This window comes from Suricata suricatta, chromosome X, assembly GCF_006229205.1.
Source record: "Suricata suricatta isolate VVHF042 chromosome X, meerkat_22Aug2017_6uvM2_HiC, whole genome shotgun sequence".
In the NCBI taxonomy this organism is placed as follows: Eukaryota; Metazoa; Chordata; class Mammalia; order Carnivora; family Herpestidae; genus Suricata; species Suricata suricatta.
Window position 1 is genome coordinate 29752529 of NC_043717.1, and position 21620 is coordinate 29774148.

The 21620-nt window shown below is 37.1% G+C and overlaps 1 protein-coding gene across 1 annotated transcript in view; it reads left to right on the forward strand.

The window, feature by feature from the left end:
* Positions 1-21620, forward strand: part of CFAP47 (cilia and flagella associated protein 47) — a 493477-nt gene that overhangs the window by 300435 nt on the left and 171422 nt on the right. Inside the window, exons 46-49 of the mRNA XM_029929640.1 lie at positions 5002-5198; positions 6087-6230; positions 6837-7010; positions 15218-15329. Coding sequence (XP_029785500.1) covers positions 5002-5198; positions 6087-6230; positions 6837-7010; positions 15218-15329 — 627 coding nt within the window. The remainder of the gene's footprint in view (positions 1-5001; positions 5199-6086; positions 6231-6836; positions 7011-15217; positions 15330-21620) is intronic.

The window sequence follows — 21620 nt, forward strand, 5'->3', positions numbered from 1 at the left end:
TTGCTGCTAGTAATGTTCATGTACTGTATGAAACATTGGGTTTGTCTCATGGATTAGAGAGCTCATGAACAGAATTCCCAGATCTCATCCCAAATTATGAGTGAGCCCAGCTAATACCACACAAAGTAGATAAGCTTTCCCAAATGAGGTCAGAACACAGAAGCATGAGCAAACAGATGGTTGTTTCCTTAAACCAGTAAGTTTTATGGTTTTGTGTTTGCAGAGATAGTTAGCCAAAAGAACAGTATTGCCTTATTGCCTCAACCATGCCCTTTCCTACGATCTGAGCCTAGCATATTTTATGGATTATTTTAAAAAACTGTACATCACACTGACTTCTTCTAGTCGCTGTTATATAAAATTATGTATTCTTTATTAGAGAAATTCTCCATAATTTCCCTCATTTCCTTCAGTAATTGTAATCTGTTAAATTTAGATATATTTGGTTACCTTAATTATCGAGCCCTGGGAACTGCCAGGGTCATCTGTGAAGAAAGGGCTCCAGGTGAGCTCCATCTGAGTAGAGTAGGGATGGAAAGGACAGGTCCAGATTGTCCCAGCTCAAAAATTACAGGCCGAAGTCCAGGTACGATGTCTAAATTTTTTAAGTGGTAAGTCAAACTAACAAATTTTTAAATAGATTATATTCTGTTATTTCACCCCGACAAATATCATTTTATAACAGCCTGTAAGACCAGGTTTGAATTTAGAATTCTTGGCCCCCTCGGACTTTTGCCCTAGAATATGATAGCGCGGGATAGCTGGGCCCTGGCCCGGTGCTCACTCTCTTCTCTTCCTTCAGCTTCAGCAGCCGGTACCTTAAGGGGTCTCGTGTACGAATTCGTGGATGCATCAGCCTGCATAATTAATCTTGGTCTACATCCGCCCTGCAATAGCCATATCTTAGTTGAACTTCCATTCTAGGAGTGTTCCAACGAGAAAACTGTCAAAGCAAAGAGTCCTGTGAGGGTCCTGAAATTGGATCCAAACACTCTTGATTGTAAATTATGGCATCCCATGAACTGGGAACTCGGATGAAGCTGGTTCCCTGTAGGCCTGTACCATTGGGCCCACGTATTTTTAGAAGACAGTGCCAGAGGAGACTCAGAGGTCCTGGACGGGAACCTCTCTTTCCTGGGTCTAAGGGTGTGAGTTTTGTTGGTGATCCCAGCAGCAGACCCTGGTATCAGGCCTTGAGAGCAAGTCATTTGAGAGGCGATCTCAGGAACCATAGGTAGGAGTATGAAAGAGTGAGAGACATCAAGGAGAAGCCAATTCAGGGAGGATTAATGAGCAGTCACCACTGTTAACATTTTGGGCTCAGTTGCACTGGAGATCTCTAGGTGTTCGTGTAGAATTCACCTCAGAGTTATTCCTACCAAAGGTCAAAGACGCTGGGTTATTGTTCTACCAATTTGATACATTATTTGTTGAGGACTGCAAATCCAAGCATTCACTGTCACTTCTGGCCTGATCCATGTGAAGGCTGAGTACCTTCATATGTTCAGAGAAAGCCCTCGGAGAGACTGTCATGGTTTTCCAAAAAGCCATTTGCCTCCAGGGAGGATTTAAATGCCCAGGGGACATGGCAGGCATAGATGGCTTCTGGTGCAGTGCAGAACTGGAATATACTTTGAGAAAACATATTCCTAAAAGAGGATGATAATTTGATGATATAATGTAGCCAGTGAAATTTCCAAATTTTTAAGAATCCCAATTCTCTCTTCCTTTGTTATTTTACATCTTAAGGGAATGTGAATACTGGCTGATGAATGCCTTAATTCAGAAGTAACTTCTTGTTGATAATTTATAATAATATTCCTACTTATGTTTCTGGCATGAATCAATTAAATTACTTCAGGTTTTTAAGAAAAGAAGTAAATATTGTTTTATCAGGGTACCTTCAGAAATAAAGTGATCACGGAGTGCCTGGGTGGCTCAGTCCATTGAGCATCTGACTTAACCTCTGGTCATGATCTCACGGTTCCTGAGTTCAAGCCCCGCATCGGGCTCACTGCTGTCACCGCAGAGCCAGCTTCGGATCCTCTGCCCTTCCCCCCCTCAAAATAAGTAAACATTTTAAAAAAGTGATCATTTCCATGAATTCCACTGTTAGGATGGATTCCTTTTTGGACTGGTAAAGGAGAGAGGCTGGCGCTGTGCATTCCTGAGGGTCTTTACTCATGAACATTTCATGAGTTGGAAAATGCTCACTTAAGAATGTCCTTGGTTTTCACTTTCAAACTCAGTATCATTAAGAAGTAGTTATTTTTAGGAAAAAGGGAATAGCCCATAACATAAAGCTTTTGGTAGGAGCTATACCCTGGGACTTGTGCATTTCAATCATGTTTCCTGTTAAATGGCCAGTTATTCTCTGTATTTGATGAGAATAGTAATTACACTTGAAGTGCTTAAATTTCCCGTTCTAAGCAGTGTAATTTTATTTAAATTACCTAATCTAAATATTTTCATTTCTCTCTGTGAAAGAGAACGATGAAGTTTCTTTATTTCTGTTAAAAAAGCAACAAATTTTGCTCACATGATTATCTTACCTGGTTTGTTCTAATGATGTTGTCACAACTCAAATAATTCTCTCCGAATGAAAACAGTTAATGAATAACAGATGATAAAATGTGCCTGGAGTCCTTTTTGACCAGAAAACTTTTATTCTGAAATTAAATTTGTACTTGAATAGGATGAATAAAAATAACAACATTCTGACAGCCTTTGTTTTCTCTTTAGACCAGCTAATAGTCTCGAACTTTAGTTAGATGTAATATAAATTCCAAGTGTGATCTATTGTCTGTGCATTTTAATATAGAATGTATAACACCAACATTATATATTATATATGATATATAGCAATGTATGACAGCAATATACAGCATGCTACAGAACATGTAATTAATATGTTTCCATAATATATAACACCTAACATATAACACACATATACAAATCCCCACTTCCATTTTAAAATAATTTAAAGCAATTACTGTTCTTTCAAGAATAACTAATTTTCTTGGGATAAACTTTAGTGTATTTGAAAACAGGTTTACCATTTTTAACGTTTGAGGTGCTAAATGTGAGTGAATTAAAATTAGAGCTAAGTAATGTCATAATACTCATCTGGTTATTGGTTTGTAAGGTTGATTTGTTTTCTTGGTTTCAGAGAACTCCCTCATACAGAATTAGGCTTTAATCATTTTTTTATCAATTCTTTTTTTATCTGCTACTTAAATACTTTGCCATTAGTGGTGAAATTTGTGTTACATTCTTATACTACATCCTATTTTAGTGTTGAGAGATTTTTATAACTATTTTCTCATTTCATGGAGAATAAGAAAATGGTGACCTTCAGAGAAAAAATGAGTGCTGATTAGAAGGAAAAGGCCAGCATAGAAGCCTACCCACCATAAGAACTGCTGTTAACAATTGACTTAAGGTTAATGATATAACAAGGTGATATGAGAAGTGTTGTTAGGGCATGCCTCTTTCTGCTTCCCTTGGTTTTTAACTATGGAAAAATTACTATCTCCTAGTCCCACTGCACATTATTTTGATTACTGTGGGACAGAGTACCCCTAAGTCATAGAAATGCAGCAGACAAGGACGCCTGGGAGGCTCAGTTGGTTGGGCATCCAACTCTTAATTTCAGCTCAGGTCGTGATCCATGGTCCTGGGGACTGAGCCCCACTTTGGGCTCCAGGCTAAGCATGGATCCTGCTAAGGATTCTCTCTCTTTCTCTCCCCCCACCCCCCAATGCTTGCATGTGTTCTCTCTCAAAATAATCTTAATATAATAAATTAATAAATAGATAAGAAATGTGGCATATCATAATGCTCACCAACTATTCCACATATCTGTTTTATTTCTCAGTCCCCATTCACTTAGATAGAGCCATGGGTTTGATTCCCAACTAATTGACCCTTGGGACAATACAGGCTCTAGGAACAACCCCCTTTGCATAATCGAAAATCCCTGTGTAACTTTTGACTCTCCCAAAACTTAACTACTAATAGCCCACTGTTGGCCAGAATCCTTACCAATAGCACTAACAGTTGATTAACACACATCTCGCATGTTATATGCATCATATGCTGCATTCTTACAATAAAGTATGCTAGATGAAAGAAAATCCTAAGGAAGAGAAAATACATTTGTAGTACTGTATTGTATTTATTGAAAAAATTCTGTGTATAAGAGGACCTGTACAGTTCAAACCTATATTATTTAAGTGTCATCTGTAATGTGTATTACTTTTTAAAAACATGTTTATTTATTTTGAGAGAGAGAGAATCATAAGCAACCTCCACATTATCAGTGCACGGCCTGACACCGAGCTTGAACCCATGAACTATGAGATCATGATCTGAGCAGAAATCAAGAGTTGGGTGCTTAAATGACTGAGCTACCCAGGTGCCCCAGTGTGAAGTATATTACTTTTTTTTTTTTACATTTATTTATTTTTGAGAGACACAGTGAGACAGCATGAATGGAGGAAGGACAGAGAGAGAAAGAGGCACAGAATCCAAAGCAGGCCTCAAATCCACGAACCGCGAGATCAAGACCTGAGCTGAAGTCGGACTTTTAACCGACAGAGCCATCCAGGTGCCCCTGAAGTGTATTACTTTTGATTTGAGCACTAAAAAGCCTGTGAACAACTTCCAGCCACCTTTCTTCCCCTGATCTGTTAAAAATGAAGAGAGGTGTTCTTGATAGTATAGTTACAAGCTAGTGGAATCTTTCATAGCTTGGGTCCCTCAGTGACTTTATGGAGGAGATCTTCCTGTGACCTATGCAAGATACATTCTGTCACTGATAACTAAACTTGTTTGTTATTCCCTGGAGATTTACGAGTAGTATATTACTTCAGGATGGTTTCTTCTAAATTATACACTGTCATTAAACACAATAGTATTAAATATTGCTTTATCCCATAATGAATTTTAGGATTTATGTCATCAGAAATGATTAATCTATTTTTAAAATGTTTTTGATAGTTTCAGATGGATCCGTTCTATTTCCTTTACAATTTGTTCCTCTCAGCGCTGGACGCTACCCTTGTAAAATTTTGTTGACATCACGGTATGATGTGCGTCTCTATTGCATTGAAGGTATAGTAAATGAAGAAGGCCCAGAGGCCAGGTTTGAATTTGAAACACCAGCATTTGAAGCCCTTACCCAGAATATTCCAATAGTAAGTGCAAACATTTTTCGTACTTTTCTTTATCCCCACTGCCACTGTCTCAATTAAAGTCCTCCACACCTTCATCTTGAACTATTATAATTTCTAATTGTGTTATTGGCTACCATTTGTTTTTCCACATTGATGACAGAGTTTTATTCCTGAATGTAAATGTTACCATGTTAGTTACCTCACTCATCACATCTGTTGGATCTCCTTCCTTAAAAAAATTAATTCTAACTTCCTTAACTTATCATCACATTCCTACTCAAAAGGAATTCCTTGTTCTATCAGGCAGAGTTATGATCTCTCCACTGTCTCTGCTTCGAATTCGGTTGTGATCTTCACAGTTAAGATGGTTCATAGGCACTAAGAACAATGATCGGCTGTACCTTGGCTATCAAAATGATATGACAGCATAGAAGAAGGTTATATATTTGTAAGGAATGTTGAATTTTCTAGACTAGAAGTTGGTTTTTCTTTGTTCATTTAATTATTAAAGATATACCAAAAGTCTACTCAAAGCACAGAAGTTTGTTCTGATAAGTTATGTAAGCTTTGCTATCTGAACAATCTGCCCATAATTAGGAGTAGAATGTGTCATTCTAAGACCATTTTATAATTTTAACCATAATTAGTAAGTTAAACAAATATTTCCGTAAATACTAAATGACCCAGGGATCAGCCTATATGACATGAAAGCATAGTCATCCTCATGCCTTATGTTTACTTTGTTGATAGTCGTTTTTAACAACTCTGACTTCCAAGTGGTAATTTTTCTGAAATGTAATTTAAAATATAATATATAATTTTATTCAAAGTACCAAGAATTAATATGTAATTCAACTTCATCTGCATCATCCCTCTGACATTTTTCTACATTTTCCCCCCACACTTTAGAAAAACAAAACAAAGCATGAATGGAAATATCAAGTTACTATTCAAGGAGAATGGTTTTATGGACCTTCTGTTTTATATGTTGGACCAGGTGAAACTGTGCAGTATCCTCTTACATTCAGACCTATTTTGGAATGTGAAATTATGGTATGAACTCATTGATTTTTTCCCTAGTATTAATAATGTTGATGAACTGATGTACGGTATTAACCTGTCTAATTTTTGATCAATCTTTTTGCAGAAAAGTTATATCTTCTATGATTTTGATCATCAATATTCACTCTACTTGAAACTTTAATAAATGTTCTAACTTGAAGGGATTGCATTTCTGAAATTCACAGTGCCACTGGCCGCCAATACTTGATGTCTAGATTATTTTTACACAAAATGTTTAACAAAGTACAATCATTGTTCCTTTGTTTTTATTCATTAACATAGATGGTACTTCAGAGAATACTTTCTTAAAACATATTCCTTTGACAAAGACATAAAAACGCATCAAATTGATGTGTATGAGTTGGGCTATACAAACTCTGTCATTTAGAGAAAGTCCAGAGAAATACAGAGCTTTCATAAGAAATTGATCTTTATTCACTGAGTAGAAGTATTTAGACAGAAACTGGAAAAATCAATGACTGTCATCTCTGTGAAAGCTCATTTCATTAATCAGATTCATAGTTAATCAGATAGCAGAGATTGTTCAGCATCTGACTGGGACTCCTATAGAGCTGAAATCTGGCTGATTTATCACAGGGCAAACTTACTCTACAAAATGAAGCAGATGGTATGGAGCATGTCTTTGACATAAAAGGAATTGGAAAAAGACCCGTGGCCTTGGAACACATCATTATAGACTGTCAAGTAGGGGAAGTGACAAATAAACACTTAATAGTGCCCAATTATACAAACACCATTCAAACATTTAAGGTAAGATTTATTTTTCTTTAAGTCTGAAAATGTTTTCAAAAGGACCATATTGAATTATATGCAATTTCAAAACCATTTAATATTACTTAACTAGGTGAAGCAGTGGCGCATAAGTAGATGCTTAGAATTCTCCTTTTTGTTAAGCCAAGAACTATTAAATTTCTTCATTTGTAAAATTGCAATAGACTCAAACAAGTTTTATATGTAAGTATTAATATATAATCATAAAGCATATTACAATCTACCTATTTGAATCATGTACTTTGATCTGAAGAAATTGGGTATAATAGATAACAAAAGGCATTTTCAAAATATTTTGGACAGCTCATACAATTTTGATGTGAAATCTGTAGATACAAAATTTCACTAGTGTAGCCTATCATTTATCAGCATGAATAATAGTGGGAATGTGAAGAAGTGCATAATTATTTACATGTTTATTTTTTATGAAGCCTTTCACTTGGCTTCCCTCACTTGATTTAAGTCAATCCTAAAATTAATTTTTTAACCCCCTGCTACCACATTTATCTACAAATTGTGGTGCGTCCAAGAGAATCTTTGAAAGAAGATTCACATGTCTATCCGTTATAGGTGCCTGAGTTTCAGAGGGTATTACAGAAGTCGGGAAAATCTCTGAGTTTGCCTTTTGATTTTTTTGTAATCCTGAAAATAATATGTGCTTTGATTTTCTTCTTTCCTTACTCAACAGCAAAATGAGTGAATATTAAGAACGAAAATCTCATCTTGCCACTTCCCTGCTGAAATGTGTTCTGTCATCTCTTACTTCAGGATAGAATCCAAGGTCTCTGAAGTGGCTTTTGCTGTCCTTTAAAAGCTCATCTGCTCATTTTCATCTCCTGCCAGTGTTGGCCTCAGAAGCGCCCAGCCCTTCGAAAACAGAATTTCCTTTTGCTGCTGTCTGGAAATCTCTACCCAACTCCCTGTCTTCCATTTCTCTGTTTGCCTTACTCCTCTTAGTCGTTTAGGGCAAGTCTTAGACGCCACTTTTCCGAACTAATGATAATAAAAGGCATTTTCCAAAAAACTGGGGGGACACTTGGGTGGCTCAGTCGATTAAACATCTGACCCTTTTCCTCTGCTCAGGTCATGATCTTGCAGTTCGTGAGTTCAAGCCCTGCATCAGGCTCTGTGCTGACAGTGCAGAGTCTACTTGGGATTCTCTCTCTCCTTCTTTCTACCCATCCTTCGTTTGTGCTTGCTTTCTCTCTCACTCTCTCAAAATAAATAAACATAAAAATTTTAATAAAAATTAAAAATTTTTTGAACAGCTTTTAAAATTTATGGATTATAAAATTAGAGATTAGATGCCTTTCATGTGCTTTGACTTTTTTTTTTTACCTGTTCCACCATCTTACATACTATATCATATTACTATTACCTTTTTATTGTTTTCCACCAGATTATAAACTAAGAAAAGGGGCATGCCTCTCTTATCTACATATTTATACCTAGCATAAATTATAGTATCAAGCACATAATAGCTTTCCTAGGAAGATTTTCCATATTTTTATATATAAAATCTTTTTTAAAAGTTTTTATTTATTTATCTTGAGAGAGAGAGAGACAGAAAGCACAGGTGGGAGGGAGCAGAGAGAGCGAGGGAGAGAGAGAACCCCAAGCAGGCTCCACACTGTCGGCACAGAGCCCAATACAGGGGTCAAACTCATGAATTGTGAAATCACAACCTGAGCCGAAATCCAGAGTCACATTTTTAACCAAATGAGCCATCTGGGCCCCCCCCCCCATATTTCTATAATTAAAGAGCTTCAACAATTATAAAAGAACAGAAAGTAAGATTTAAGAAAGATTTGTTTCAAGAGATATTATCAATAAATACAATATCACCTTTCTTTATTTGAAATTTAACCATTGTTTAAAAAATTTTTAATGTTTTTTAAATTTATTTTTGAGAGAAAGAGAGAGGGCATGAGCAGGGAAGGGGCAGAGATGAGGGAGACAAAAACCGAAGCAGGCTCCAGGCTCTGAGCTGTCAGCACAGAGGCTGATGCTGGGCTTCAACTCATGAAGCATGAGATCATGACCTGAGCCGAAGTCAGATGCTTAACTGACTGAGCCACCCAGGCACCGCATGAAATTTGCCATTATTTTTAATCAACACAGGATAAGGAGCACTATGAATTTGCCCTTTCATTTCATTCATAATATTAAGTTTATTGCTTGCTTTACAATAGAAATTCTGCTGGGGAACAACTGAGCTAGTACTAAGGAGAAAGGCTGGGCAAAGCATCTTTGCTTCATACTTTGAGCTTTCATCCTACACTTGCGTTGGTACCAGTGAAACCCTTCTCATTCTCCATCTTCATCCCATCACCTGTGAAATGAATCTGACCTCCATGCGCTCAAGAGTGATTCACATTCCTTTACCCTGCTCTTTTTCTCTTTCAAAATCTTTTTCGTGGGATTATTTCCCTTCATCTATAAATATTCTCATATTTCTCCATTATAAGAAAAAACTTGGGGCACCTGGGTGGCTCAGTCAGTTAAGCATCCAACTTCGGCTCAGGTCATGATCTTGCAGTTTGTGAGTTTGAGCCTCATGTCGGGCTCTGTGCGGACAGCTCAGGGCCTGGAACCTGCTTCAAATTCTGTGTCTCCCTCTCTCTCTCTCTCCATCCACAACTTGTGCGCTTGCTCTCTCTCCCTCTCTCTCCCTCTCTCAAAAATAAATAATAAACATTAAGAAATTTTTTTTAAAAAAATAAGAGAAAACTTATCTCTACACTACTCCTTCAATTATTATCACCTTTTTAATTATTTTTTTTTAGTTTTTACTTTAATTCCCATTATTTAACATACAGTGTAATATTGGTTTCAGGAGTAGAATTCACCAATTCATCACTTACATGCAACACCCAGTGTTCATCCCCAAAATTTCCTTCCTTGACTTGCATCCCCCATGTAGCCATCCCCCTCCTCCCCTCCCCTCCAGCAACCCTCAGTGTGTTCTCTGTATCAACTATTACCATCTTCATTGTCCACGATTGCTAAACTTTTTTAAAAAAGTGATCATTACATGTTGACTCCTTAACTGAAGGTGGTCAATTTATAGCTCTTTTGTGCTGAAACCACGGCCACAGAGACCACACTTGACTTTGGGTCAAGAAAAATTGGTTATTTTACTAAGGTATCTGCCTCAAAATTCCTGTAGTGTTTGGCAGTGTCAGTCTGCGTTCTTAACACTCTTCACCACTTATTTTATACCATTCTGTATTCCTCACTTCCCTGCCATTTCTTGCTTTTGATTCTTACTTACGTGGTTCCTTTATTCCCCAAACCTTCTGATGTCTTTTCAGGTTTACATCTTCCGAAGTATCCTTGTGTCTTTACAACATCTCACTTGGCAGTTTCTGGGCTTCAAACTGCCATCTAGGTACAAATGCCAAATCCCCACTTTTACTCAAGGCATGTGTCATCTCAGCCCTTAATTCTCGACGGCTCTACACCTGCACTTTGACAGCCTGCTAACAACTCAAGCTCAGTGTATTCTTTTCAGATCTTTGTTCTATTTTTCATTACTGCTAATAGTCATTTTTATGCCTTTTTAAAAGGCTTTTGGGGTGCCTGGGTGGTTCAGTCGGTTAAGCGTCCAGCTTTGGCTCAGGTCATTATCTCATGGTTGGTGGGTTCGAGCCGCACGTTGGGCTCTGTGTGACAGCTAGCTCAGAGCCTGGAGCCTGCTTCGGATTCTGTCTCCCTCTCTCTCTGACCCTCCCCTGCTCACTCTGTCTCTCTCTGTCTCTCAAAAATAAATAAAAAACATTAATTTAAAAAAATTAATAAAAAGGCTTTTTAACTCATATTTCATCTTACTACAAGAGTAGTTTTCAGTAGGAGATTGTGACTTCCTTAATATGAAAGAGAAAAATTAAAATTCAGAGAACATACTTGAGATACAGGTATAATGCTGTTGAAAATAGTTCTGCAATAAGGCAAACAAATTCCAGAATGGAAGAGCAAGGAGTTTCATAAATCTCCTTAAAAGCAGTAAAACACTGGCACAAGTGGTCAAGATGAAGATTTTCAGGCCTTGAAATTAAACAAAAACTTAAGACAATCTGAGGAATATTTATTGAAGAAAAACTTGGAATCTTGGTAAGAGCAGAGTGATTTGGGTTTTTTTTTTAATGTTTTATTTATTTTTGATACAGAGAGACACAGAGCATGAGAGGGGGAGGAGCAGAGAGGGGAGACACAGAACTGGAAGCAGGCTCCAGGCCCTGAGCTAGCTGTCAGCACAGAGCCTGATGCGGGGCTCGAAGCCACGAATGTGAGATCATGACCTGAGCCGAAGTCGGAGGCTTACCCGACTGAGCCACCCAGGCGCCCCTGATTTGGTTATTTTTATTTGGCCTATTTCTTTTCCCTCTCCTCAGCTCCTCACCTGGCCGCCATAGTAGCTATGAAAACTTGCAGTCTTGCAAACAAAGGAAGAGGCAGACTGAGAATGGGTCTCCTCATAATTCCGTCCTCAGGACACTGTCACAGTTTCGCGTTCCTTGCAGCTCCCTCTTTAGCAATGCCCCGCTAGCAGGGTGTTGCCATTACCTGACTTGTCTCAAAGCTTGCTCTGTTGGAAAGGGCCTGTCCATGGGATATTTGCCCAAAAATATTCGGCAGTTATTCTTTGACACTGTAGTCACCTGAGGCTGCAGAAACAGTTCTGCCCAACAGGACTTTGGCCAAAAACTTGAAAGGAAGATCGGGAAAGTGAGAGGCCCTTAGGGGATTTTAATAGCTTGATGTGCCCCCGGGGAGCCAGCAGGCCACGAGCATGAGTAGCATTTTGCACTTGACCAGAGAAGTGCTGAGAGGTTACTGGGTTGTTCATCTCAGTAGACATAGAGGCGCTATGGGAGCTGGAAGCGAAGGCTAAGGCAGGGCTCATGGCTCCCCGGACGCTGAAGATGTGTCACAACACAAATGAAGGACTCCTCAACAAAGGCTAGACACTTCCCCATTCTCAGGCATCCAAAGAAACCTAGGATAAACTATTGCCAGCCACTAACCTAATTCAGCAGGGACTTCAGTGGGCACATGCTCTAGTGAATGCAGAATGTACAAGATTGGTCTGGAAAAGTCACTAGACCAGCAAAGAACAAAGAAGAAAAAAATAGAACAACAAAAACAAACTATTGGGAGTTAATGATCTGGTTCCAAAAATGGCTATATTGCCTTATCTAAAAGGCGTATTTGTCCACAGCAAAAATTATGAGACAAACGGGAAAGTATGGCCCGTAAACAAGAAAATAAGCAGACACTAGAAGCTATCTGTGACGGGACCCACACATAGGATTACCCGACAAAGATGTTAAGCCTTTGTAAATATGTTCGATGAACTAAAAGAAATCTTTTCTGAAGAGTTAATGAAAAGATCTAATAAACTGATAATAGCAATAATTATATAGAAATTACTTTAAAACTCTGAAGTTGAAAGTACAATAAAAGAAAGGAATCATTCACTAAATGGACTCCACATATTTTGTAATTTCCTTGGGATTTATTTTTTGGCACATTGGTTATTTAGGACTGATTTTTTAAAATTGTTTTTATTTTATTTTTATTATTATTATTATTTTGAGAGAAAGAACGAGAAAGAATGAGCAGGAGAGAGGGGCAGAGGGAGAGAGAGAAAATCCCAAGCAGGCTCCACACTCAGCACAGAGCGTGACAGGGGCTTGATCCCACAACCTGGGATCATGACCTGAACTGAAATCAAGTGTCAGCTGCTCAACCAACTGAGCCACACAGGCGCCCCTATTTAAAGATTTCTCAAATTTCTTTCCATTTTTTATTTCTGCTTTAATTTCATTGTTGTCTAAAAAACATACTAGAGAGGATTCCAGCCCTTTTAAATTTATTGAGGTGTCTTTTATATCCTAAGACACGGTCTATCCTAGAGAATATTCCGTGGGTACTTGAGACATACTAAAGGGCATCCATGAAAATCCCACAACTAACATCGTAATTAATGGTAAACCAATGAGTGTTTTTCCCCTGTGGTCAAGAACAAGACAAGAATTTCTACTCTTGCCATTTCTATTTAACATGATACTGAAGATACCACCTAGTGCAGTTAGTTTAAGAACATGAAACAAAAGGCATTTACATTGAAAAGGAAGAAATCAATCTCTAGGTATAGATGTCATGATCTTATAGAGAATTCTAAAGAATTCATGAAATATATTATTAGAACTAATAAATGAATTCAGAATATTTACAGGATACATGATCACTCTACAAAAATGAATAATTTGTAGCAATGAACAATTCAAAATGAAATTAATAAGTGATTTTTGTCAAACTTGTTCTAAGCATTTAATTCTTTTTGATGCAATTGTAAGTGATTATTTGCATCAATAAAATAAGATGCTTAGGAACAAGTTTAACCAAAGAATAGCAAGACGTGTACATTGCAAACTGCAAAATATCATTGAAGGAAATTAAATTCCAAATAAATAGAAAGACATTTCATGCTTATGGATCAGAAGGCTTAATATTGGTATGATGTCATTAATATACAAATTGATAATAGGTTCAACACAGTATCTATTAGAATCCCAACTGATTTTTTTTTTTTGTAGAATTTGAAAAGGTAACCGTAAAGCTTATATAGAAATGCAGGGGACACAACATCCAAAGCAATCTCGTGAAATAAAAAGTGGACAACTCATACTTTCTGATTTTAAAACTTACTACAAACTCCTAACTACAAAACAATGATATTAAGGAAAATGTGTTAGCGACATGAGGTGCACACATAGATGAATGGAATGCAATAGAAGGCCCAGAAATAAACGCTTATAATAACGGTTAATCAGGTTTTAACAAGGATGCCAAGAGATTTCATTGAGAGAGAATAGCCTTTTTTAAAAAATGGTGCGGAAAAGGGGATGGACCTCGAGGGTGTCTGCTGAATGAAAGAAGTCAGGCGGAGAAGGACAGATACCATATGTTTGCACTCATAGGTCTAACAGAGGGCCATGGGGAGGGGAAGGGGGAAAGAGTTGGGGAGAGAGAGGGACGCAAAACATGAGAGATTATTGAATACAGAAAATGAACCGAGGGTTGAAGGGGGAGAGGGTGGGGGAAGGGAGGTCATGGTAATGGAGGAGGGCACTTGTGGGGAAGAGCACTGGGTGTTATATTGAAAACCAATTTGACAACAAACTATTAAATAAATAAATAAATAAATAATGGTGCTGAGACAACTGTATTGTCAATCACAAAAGAATGAACTTGGACCCCTAACTCATAATCATATGCAGAAGTAGACTCCAAGTGGATTGTAGACCCAAATTTAATAACTAAACTATAAAAATCATATAATACAAATAGGTGTTTGAGTTAGGCTCTTGTTTTTTAGATACAAGACTAAAAGCAGATGTGACAAAGCAATAAATATAAATAAACAAATTGAACTTCAAAGTTAAAATGTTTGTGCATCAAATGATACCTTGAGAAAATGAAAAAACAACCCACAGAATGAGAGAAAGTATCCATATGCCATATATCAGACTCCATAATAAAATGAGAAGTAACATTATTTTTTAAATGTGCAAGGAGTTTAGACATTCCCCAATGAGCAGTGAGCACATGAAAAGATGCTCAACATAGTAGCCATTAGAGAAATGCAAATCAAGATCACCATCACATACCACTTCACACTTGCAAGGGTAGCCATAATCAGAATGGCAGATACTTAAAACTTTGTGAGAAGATGTTGAGCAATAGGAGCCATGATGCCTTCCTTGTTAGTGAGAAAGAAAATGGTGCAGTCATTTTGGAAAGCAGTAACTCCGAAGGTTAAACATTGTGTTATCATATGCTGCAGCAATTCAACCCCAGTTAGATGTATATCCATAAGAAATGAACATCTATGTCCACCTTAAAAGCTTTTACATGTTTTCATCACAGCATTGTTCATAAAAGGCAAAAGTGGAGACAACCCAAATTTCCATCAGCTTATACATGGGTATACAAAATGTGGCATATCACACATTTTAGTGTCATTTGTCAGTGGAAAGAAATGATATACGGATATATGCCACAATTTAGATCAACCTTGAAAACCTGCCAAGTGAAAAAAAGCTTTCTATGCTTTAGCTTGATATATGAATTTCATGTAAATATTGAAATTATGTAATTCTTTGAATTCTCTTGTCTAGGTATTTTCAGATCTTCCAATGGTGTGGGGAGATGCAGACATCACCGTAGACCCTGATAACATAATTCCATATATTCTACACATTTCGCCTTGGAAACGTGGTATATTCAAAGGTAACAAAACCATTAGTAAAACATTATTAACCACCACACTAGGACAGATATATGATGAGAAGAAAGAAAAAATGTAGTTTATATTTCCCCTTCCTAATAAATGACCTAGAGGGAAATTTAGTTTTCCATTTCAGTCATTAGCTTTCTGAATAATCCGAGCTTTGGGATGTGCATTTTATGTCTAGTGCTATACTCTCTTGGCCATTGATTTGAATTTGTTTATTGGACAAATTTCTGGAAGTAGAAATATTTAGTTAAGGGTATTTAAATTTAAAATTGTGATAAAGGGGCATCTGGGTGGCTTAGTGAGTTGAGCATCCAACTCTTGATTTCAGCTCAGAGCATGATCTCACAGTTATGAGATCCAACCCACAACCAACTCCATGCTGAGCATGCAGCCTGCTGGGAATTCTCTCCTCCGGCTCTCTGGCCCTCCCCCCACTCACATGTACTCTCACTCTGTCTCTCTCAAAATAAATAAACATTTAGAAATAAATGAAAAAAGTCATAAATACTTTTAAATACTTACACCATTTTATGAGCCGGATAATATCTTATGAGAATGTCTGCTTATGGGAATAGGTCTTATAAAAGCAAGCATATGCACTTAATTGATATATGAAAAAATAGGTTAACGTCTTTGGTGTGTGAAGTTTTCTCCCTTTGTCTCTGGTAAAGCATTCGTTTATGCCCATTACCCCAAGATCCTTGAACAGAACTGCTTGCATGGGAACGGTGGTGAGGGGGATTTCCATAAACTTTTGAAGGAAGGGTGTGTGGGAAGCATAGAAAGAAAGAAAACAAAGAGGAGAGACATGTAGAAGAGTAATAGGGAAGAACTGAACGACTGTGCTTCATTAAGGGAATAAGTTGTCCAATGTGGGAGGGATTTAAATGTCCCACAGCAGTGGGATCCTGCTGAGGAAATCATTATAATGTAGGTAAATGGATATAATTTAGAAATATAATAAGTATACATCTAGTAGCAATCTTGTGCCTCCCGGAATAACTAGTGTCTCATCCCTGCTTCCCTCAACAAAGAATGTTTTAGGAAAGGGTCCATACTGAGCAGAGAAGAATCTACACCCAGTATGCCAATGCTGTTAATAAGGAGAAGGGAAACCTCAGGATAGCAAACATACTGATCCAGTCAATACTATTGTCATAGAATGTTCTATAAAGCAACAGCCAACCTGCACACACCCACCCCCCACGCACTGTCTGCTTCTAGTGGGCTTGACCTTCATGTCACCACAGTGATAGTTACCAGCATCTTCTGAAATCTTCCCATCACTTTTCAGATGTTTGGCTTTACAAAGCCAATTAATAATTCTGTGTATGATAGGTAGGTTTTAGGCTATAGTGAAACTCTTCCTAGCATTTCAATAAAGTATCATATTTTGTCATTTTTTAATGTAATGCAGAAGATTTGAATTGATTTTCAGAAATCTAAATTTCAGTTCTTATTTTGAGAATCAAATGACATCCCTCTTACTGGTGGATTTCCACTTAGTTTTAGAATGTTAACTAGTCTTTGTAAAGGGCAGTGAATCATTCAGATTAGCCCTTATTAGTTTTGATAAACATATTAAATCTGTTTCCTTTTCTACGAAAGGCAGAGAGTTCTGCAGTATATGAGAAAGTACATATGAGGAACCTCACATTCCAGCATTGTAGTGTTAGAAATGTTTATGACTCCCTTAAACAGAACAAAGCCCCTGTTCTATGAATCAGACTCTTAAAGTTACAGAAATGGAGCTCCAAATAATTCAGTAATCGTATTTAATATGTCTTTCCTTTGGATAGTCACTTTTTGTTCATCTTGGCAGCCTTTCTGAAATCATAGAATTTCCATACATATTTTCACTGAACAGATATGGACTCATTTAACATGCTGGTTTGAAGGAATTTGGGGAAGTTAAAGGCAACTCAGGGTACATCATTTGGTGATGATGAATTAGTAAATGTTGTTGGCTACACAAGATGTTTTGCCAGCTTCATAATTTTGAAAGCTATTTGCAAGACCCTATCATGATTGCTCTTTCCAGGGCGGTCCCTTAGAGTTGAATTCATGTTGACATTATGATTGGAAGAAGCTACGCCTGTAAAGACGACCTAGTCTATTTTTATTGATAGTATGGTTAGAAAAATTCTCCAATATTTCAAACAGTGAATTATAAATCGTTATAATATCAGTATAATCAATGATCAATTGATCAATTGCCTCTGAACAACTGTTAATCTGATGCAACATAAAAAAACTAGACTATAAAATCTTCCTATGTATGAGACTATTAAAGAAGTGTATCCGTATGCAATGTGTATGTATACCAGTGGTCTTAAAAACAAACTATGCTCCTTTTCAGCTCTGTTCTTAATTATGTAACAATTATTTACAAAAGGCCTATAATTTGGGAAGCCTTGATAACTATCGTAGTTGTGAACAAAGCTGACATTCAACCAATTATGCACTGTTTGTTAAAATATTGTAACAAATGCTTTCCCTTATATGTTGGCAAATACTCAATTTTTTGAGCTCCAATATAGTAAAGCCCTTGCTACTGTAGTCACCAGAGCTCCTCCCTCCAGCTCCCCAGGACTTCCCACCAAGCCAATGGCAATTAAAGATTAAGACACATCTCATCAGAGTGCCCCAGGACTTTGATCCGGGGTCCTTTCTGATTGGCCAGATTAGAATACAGATTAATTATTTTGAATATTAGACATGGGTACAAAAATGAGTATCATGGCTCCTACCTCCTAGGAATTTACATCTGGTGGTGGAAATATGTATCTTTAAATTATCTCGGTACAAGGTACACTCTGATACACCAAAAGTTTAAACATGGCACTGGGGAGCGTGGTAGCAAGAAATATTAACCCTAACAGCGGGGGTGTGAGAGATCTTTTTACAGGATAAGGGGTGATTTGGGCCTCACAGGAGAAGCTGGGATTTATTAGCCAGTATGGTAGGGAGAGCATTGCAGCAGCAGAGGAAACAACCTTATTGAAAACACAGAGAAGGTACTTCCTGTCAATATTGAGTAGGAAGGTGTGCCTGCAGTGGGTGTTTATGGTAGGAAATACAGGGGGAATATAGTAGGAATACAGGCAGACTTTGATGGGGAGAGTTGTGTTTTACTTCTTATTGGGAGCCACTGAGGATTTCTGAAGGGCATGAACCAACAGAATTTTAAAAAGAAAAATCTAGAGGTAAAATATAAAACAAAGAGAAGGGTTCAGAGAGGGCAGTTAGGTCTAAGACTTGATAATTATCCCTTATGAGCTCTTACTTTTGAGCAACAAACTTTCATCTCCAGGAAAAAGTCTTCCGAAATTTTTAACAATTGTTAATGACATTTATTTGTGACCAAAAGAAGGGGTCGGGGCAAACTTTAGTTGAGTATCTTACCTTTGTGCACAGAGTTAACAGAAATACAAAACAGAAAAGTGATAACAAGGATCATTTATTATATTATAAATCAACATAATATCAGTATAATCAATGATCATAATATAATATGAACAAAAAGTAAGCTGAAATAATCTAATATATTGATCATGGCATGTTGGCCTAAAATAATCTCTAAACAGCAAAAATACTTTTTAAATTTTACTTATTTCTTTTGAGAGAGAGAGAGAGAAAGCACAAGTGGGGGAGAAGCACAGAGAGAGAGAGAGAGAGAGAGAGAGAGAGAGAGAGAGTCCCAAGCAGATTCCATACTGTCAGTATGTAAAACCATGAACCGTGAGATCATGGCCTAAGCTGAAGTCAGATGCTTAACCATCTGAGCCACCTGGGTGCCCCAACAAGAATATTTTTACACCTAAAATTAATGCAATATTATATGCCTATTATATTTTCAGTAAAAATTTAAAAAAATTGAGGAATATTTTCATATAGCATTTACTTACACTACGAAATCTTTGGATGGTACAGAATACTCTATGGACACAGTTGAGTGCACTCACCTAGGTGTGTTGTTTATTCGACGTTACAAAACTAAATATTGAGAATCCCCATTTAAAGTGGTTTCCAATCATATTAGTAAATTTGCATGATAGTATGGTCTGACATTCTCTCTTATTATCCTTGACTCTTGATAATATGGTAGCTCCAGAAGGTAGGTTGCAATGATCAATTTTGATGTAGCCAACAATTACCTTGTATTTTTTTTCAATAGGAGATGAAGGTGCTCTTTTACTTGGTGAAAAGTGATTGTATTCATTCAACACTTTTGTAAATTATACACAATTGTAAATGATAGCCAAGATTCATTTCTGCAAACTTGCAGTTCAGAAGTTCTTACACTAGAATGAAATCTGTTATGACACTGGCACAAGAAAACCTCGTCCAAACAGTTGGAAACAAGCTTTTATCCAGCGTTGCTAAAGATAAAATTTTTAACATAAACTTCTGTTTAGTGTCAAAACAAAATGTTTAATGTGTGCACAGTAAAGTTCCTGTGTTAGGCCTAGGTTTGAACAAGATAGAAGTCATTTTTATATTTAGCATTCTGCTACTCTCTGAAATTATATGCTATCCAGAAAGATGTTACCAGTTGCCATCTTTAAAATACAAATTAAGTTCAAATCTGATTTCTAATATTGTATGTGATGAGAAGCACTGCTTGTCACAAGTTTTTTCAGAGTATGATGCTGAGCAAAACTAGTGCTACTTAAATTTTCATTTTTCATTTAAAGCTTAGGCAGTGTATTCTTGGTAACCACCACAGTGTGCTGAGAAAATTGCACACCTTTTGCCATTTTCTATTTAATATTTTGTTCCTATTTCCTACTGTATCCCTACTTTACTATTTCCTCTTTTACCATGTTGTAAAGGATACATTCAGAAGTTAGACATGACTTTGGCCTCCACTTATATCATTCTCTAGTTGTGTGACCTTGACCTCACTGAATGTCACTTGTCATACATGTAAAATATTGATAGAGTTTAATCTTTCAGGGTGGTTATGGGCATTAAGTGAGTTATATGGAGGTACCGGGGTGGCTTAGTCGGTTAAGCGTCTAACTTCAGCTCAGGTCATGATCCCAGAATTCTTGAATTCTAGCCCCGCATCGGGCTCTGTGCTGACAGCTCAAGAGCCTGGAGCCTGCTTCAGATTCTCTGTCTCCATCTCTCTCTGCAGCCTGCACCGCTTGCACTCTCTCTCTCTCTCTCCCTCTCAAATATAAAAAATAAAACATTATAAAAAATTTTAAAAAGGAATCCCAGTTATATGGCTTCAATATAAAATATTCAAGTAATTTTATGAAAAATTTTATTTCTAAACACTTTTCAAAGATGCTTTTCTGATATATGGAGAATGAAAATTAACCACTAGAAATTATGAGTGTTAGAATATCATTCAGAAACCTTGAAACTAAAACTCTTTTTTGTGTGTGTGGCATTTAAGTACTTTTTCTTAGCTTGGAACTTCACAAAACGTTACAAATACTTGTGAACATTTGACTCTTACCACTCTGCATTTTTGTGAAAGGCGATCTCTCCCATTTTATTGCACAGATGAGGCCTGAGGATGCTAAAATTTATTATTCTATATAGAAATTACTTCTAGAAATAATTTTAAGCAAAATTAACAAAATAAATGAAGGGTTTACATGGAGGCTTAAGAAGCCACCTCCATAGGGCACTGAATCCAAACAAATGAGCAAAGAGTTACATTTGATATCAGTGAAATTGACATGAATTTATACAACTGAGAGATATAGATAGAAGTGATAGATAAGACAGGTAGATACATAGATGGATAGACTGATAGATGAAAGTGTTCTGGGTACCTAAATGTGATGACTTCATTCAATAGCCTGCATTAATTATCTCATACATGATATTGCATAACCCTGAAAAGATACCGATAGTTGGCTGTGAACTTCCCTTAAATGTCCTGCTTATACAGTACATTCAGTTGGGGTGACATTTCTCAAACCCTATTGTTATCCTGTTCAGCGGTGGTAATATATTTAATACAATATGTGCTACTACTTATTTAAGAGAGAGAGGGAGGGTGTGAGCAGGAGAGAGGGTCACAGGGAGATAGAGAGGGACAGAATCTTAAGCAGGCTTCACGCTCAGCACAGAGTCCAATGCAGGACTCAATTTCATGACCTGGGGGATCATGACCTGAGCCCAAATGGAGGTGGACGATCAGCCAGTTGAGCCACCCTGTACCCCAAAGTGTGCTTTCTGAACAGTTTTATTGTGGTTTAAGTGACGTATAATAAGCTATGCATCTTAACAGTATATAGTTTGAGTGTTAACACATGCTT